This window comes from Lolium rigidum, chromosome 1 (genome assembly GCF_022539505.1).
Source record: "Lolium rigidum isolate FL_2022 chromosome 1, APGP_CSIRO_Lrig_0.1, whole genome shotgun sequence".
NCBI classification, from domain to species: Eukaryota; Viridiplantae; Streptophyta; class Magnoliopsida; order Poales; family Poaceae; genus Lolium; species Lolium rigidum.
Window position 1 is genome coordinate 280770172 of NC_061508.1, and position 1714 is coordinate 280771885.

The window sequence follows — 1714 nt, forward strand, 5'->3', positions numbered from 1 at the left end:
TCCGCACAGAGCAAGTACACAACACTGAGCTCTCACACAAACCAAGCAAGCTCTCACTCGTTTCTTGCTCAGATCACACTCCACAGTCGATCCAAGTCAGATATTGTTTCTTCAGCAATGAGCAGCTGCTTCTCGGCAACGTCAATGGGCGACCTGATCCCCGGGTTGCCGGAGGAGGTCGCGAGGGAGTGCCTCATCCGGGTGGGCTTCGACCAGCTGCCGACGGTGCGGCGCATCTCGCGGCAGTGGAAGGAGGAGGTCGAGTCGCCGGATTACAGCCGCCTGCGCCGCGCGGAGGGGCTGGCGCGCCCCGTGATCGCCATGGTCCAGGCGCAGCCCGAGCATGTCGTCGAACCGGGACCGGCGCAGAAGCACTCGTCCGCGTCGTCGGCGGTCAACGGCGGCCCGGCGAACAACTACAGGATGGTGCTGCTGGACCCGGTTGAGGGGCGGTGGGCCTCGCTCCCGGTGCTGCCTGGCCCGACGGGCAGCCTTCCTCTGTTCTGCCAGGTGGCCGCGGTGGACGGCGGGCAGGGGAGGAAGCGGCTGGTTGTCGTCGGCGGATGGGACCCGGAGTCGTGGGCGCCGACTGACTCGGTGTACGTGTACGACTTCCTTACTGGCGCGTGGCGGCGCGGCGCGCCCATGCCCGGCCCGCGCCGGTCGTTCTTTGCAACCGCGGCCGTCGGCGGGACCGTGTACGTGGCCGGCGGGCACGACGAGGAGAAGAACGCGCCGCGTTCGGCGCTGGCGTACGACCCGGAATCCGACGCGTGGACCGCGCTCCCGGACATGGCGGGGGAGCGTGACGAGCCGCGCGGGCTCTGCATCGGCGGCAAGTTCCTGGTCGTCGGCGGGTACCCGACGCCGGCGCAGGGACGTTTCGCCGGCTCCGCCGAGGCGTTCGACCCGGCGACGGGGGACTGGGCTCCTGTCGGAGAGGCTCTGCTCGAGGACGGCGCTTGCCCGAGAACGTGCTGCGTGGCGCCGGGAGCCGAGCGCGTGTACATGATCCGCGACGGGAACCTGGTGGCGCGCGACGGCGGAGCGTCTGCAGCATGGCGCACGGTGGCGTCCGTGCCGGAGGACGCCCGCACCGCGTCCACCGTCTCCGCCATCCCCGACGGCCGCGTGGTGGTCATCGGCTCCGGGTGCCATGGGGGGGAACAGACCGTGTACATGCTGCGCGACGAGGCCGGCAAGCCTACATCCTGGGCGCGCGCGCCGGCGCCGCCGGAGTTCTCCGGGCACGTGCAGGCCGCCTGCTTCCTGGAGATCTGATTACCGAGCTGTGTACAGAGCAATTTATAGTGTGTATATAGAGGTGTATTAGGGCATCTCCAACCGGGCGACCCATCCCGCGCCCGCGCGTCCGGATGGGTCGAAACGGACAAAAACGCGGCCCAGCGCGCGGACCCATCCCTAAAACGGATGCCCGCGGCGCTCGGAACGACGCAAACCCGGCCCAAATCTTGGCCGGGTTTGCGTAGCCGCGGACGCGAAAGGCTGGTCGCTCGCGTCCTCCCCTGTCCGCCCCGGCCCGCCTGTCTCGCCACCGAAAACACAAGGCCGCCGCACGCATCTCCCCACGCCCGCTCCGCCGCCACCCACGGACCGGCGATTTCGGAGCGCGTCGACGCCGGCCATCGTCGTCGAGACGCCGGCAAGCGGGCGGAAGCATAGGTCGAGGTCCCGCGCTGCTTTCGCCGCGTCG

The 1714-nt window shown here is 69.4% G+C and overlaps 1 protein-coding gene across 1 annotated transcript; it reads left to right on the forward strand.

The window, feature by feature from the left end:
• On the forward strand, nt 1–1319 carry LOC124683786 (F-box/kelch-repeat protein At1g80440-like). Its single transcript, XM_047218237.1, has one exon. The coding sequence runs from the start codon at nt 118–120 to the stop codon at nt 1279–1281; it is 1164 nt and encodes a 387-aa protein (XP_047074193.1). The 5' UTR covers nt 1–117; the 3' UTR covers nt 1282–1319.
• Nucleotides 1320–1714: the final 395 nt, after the last annotated feature.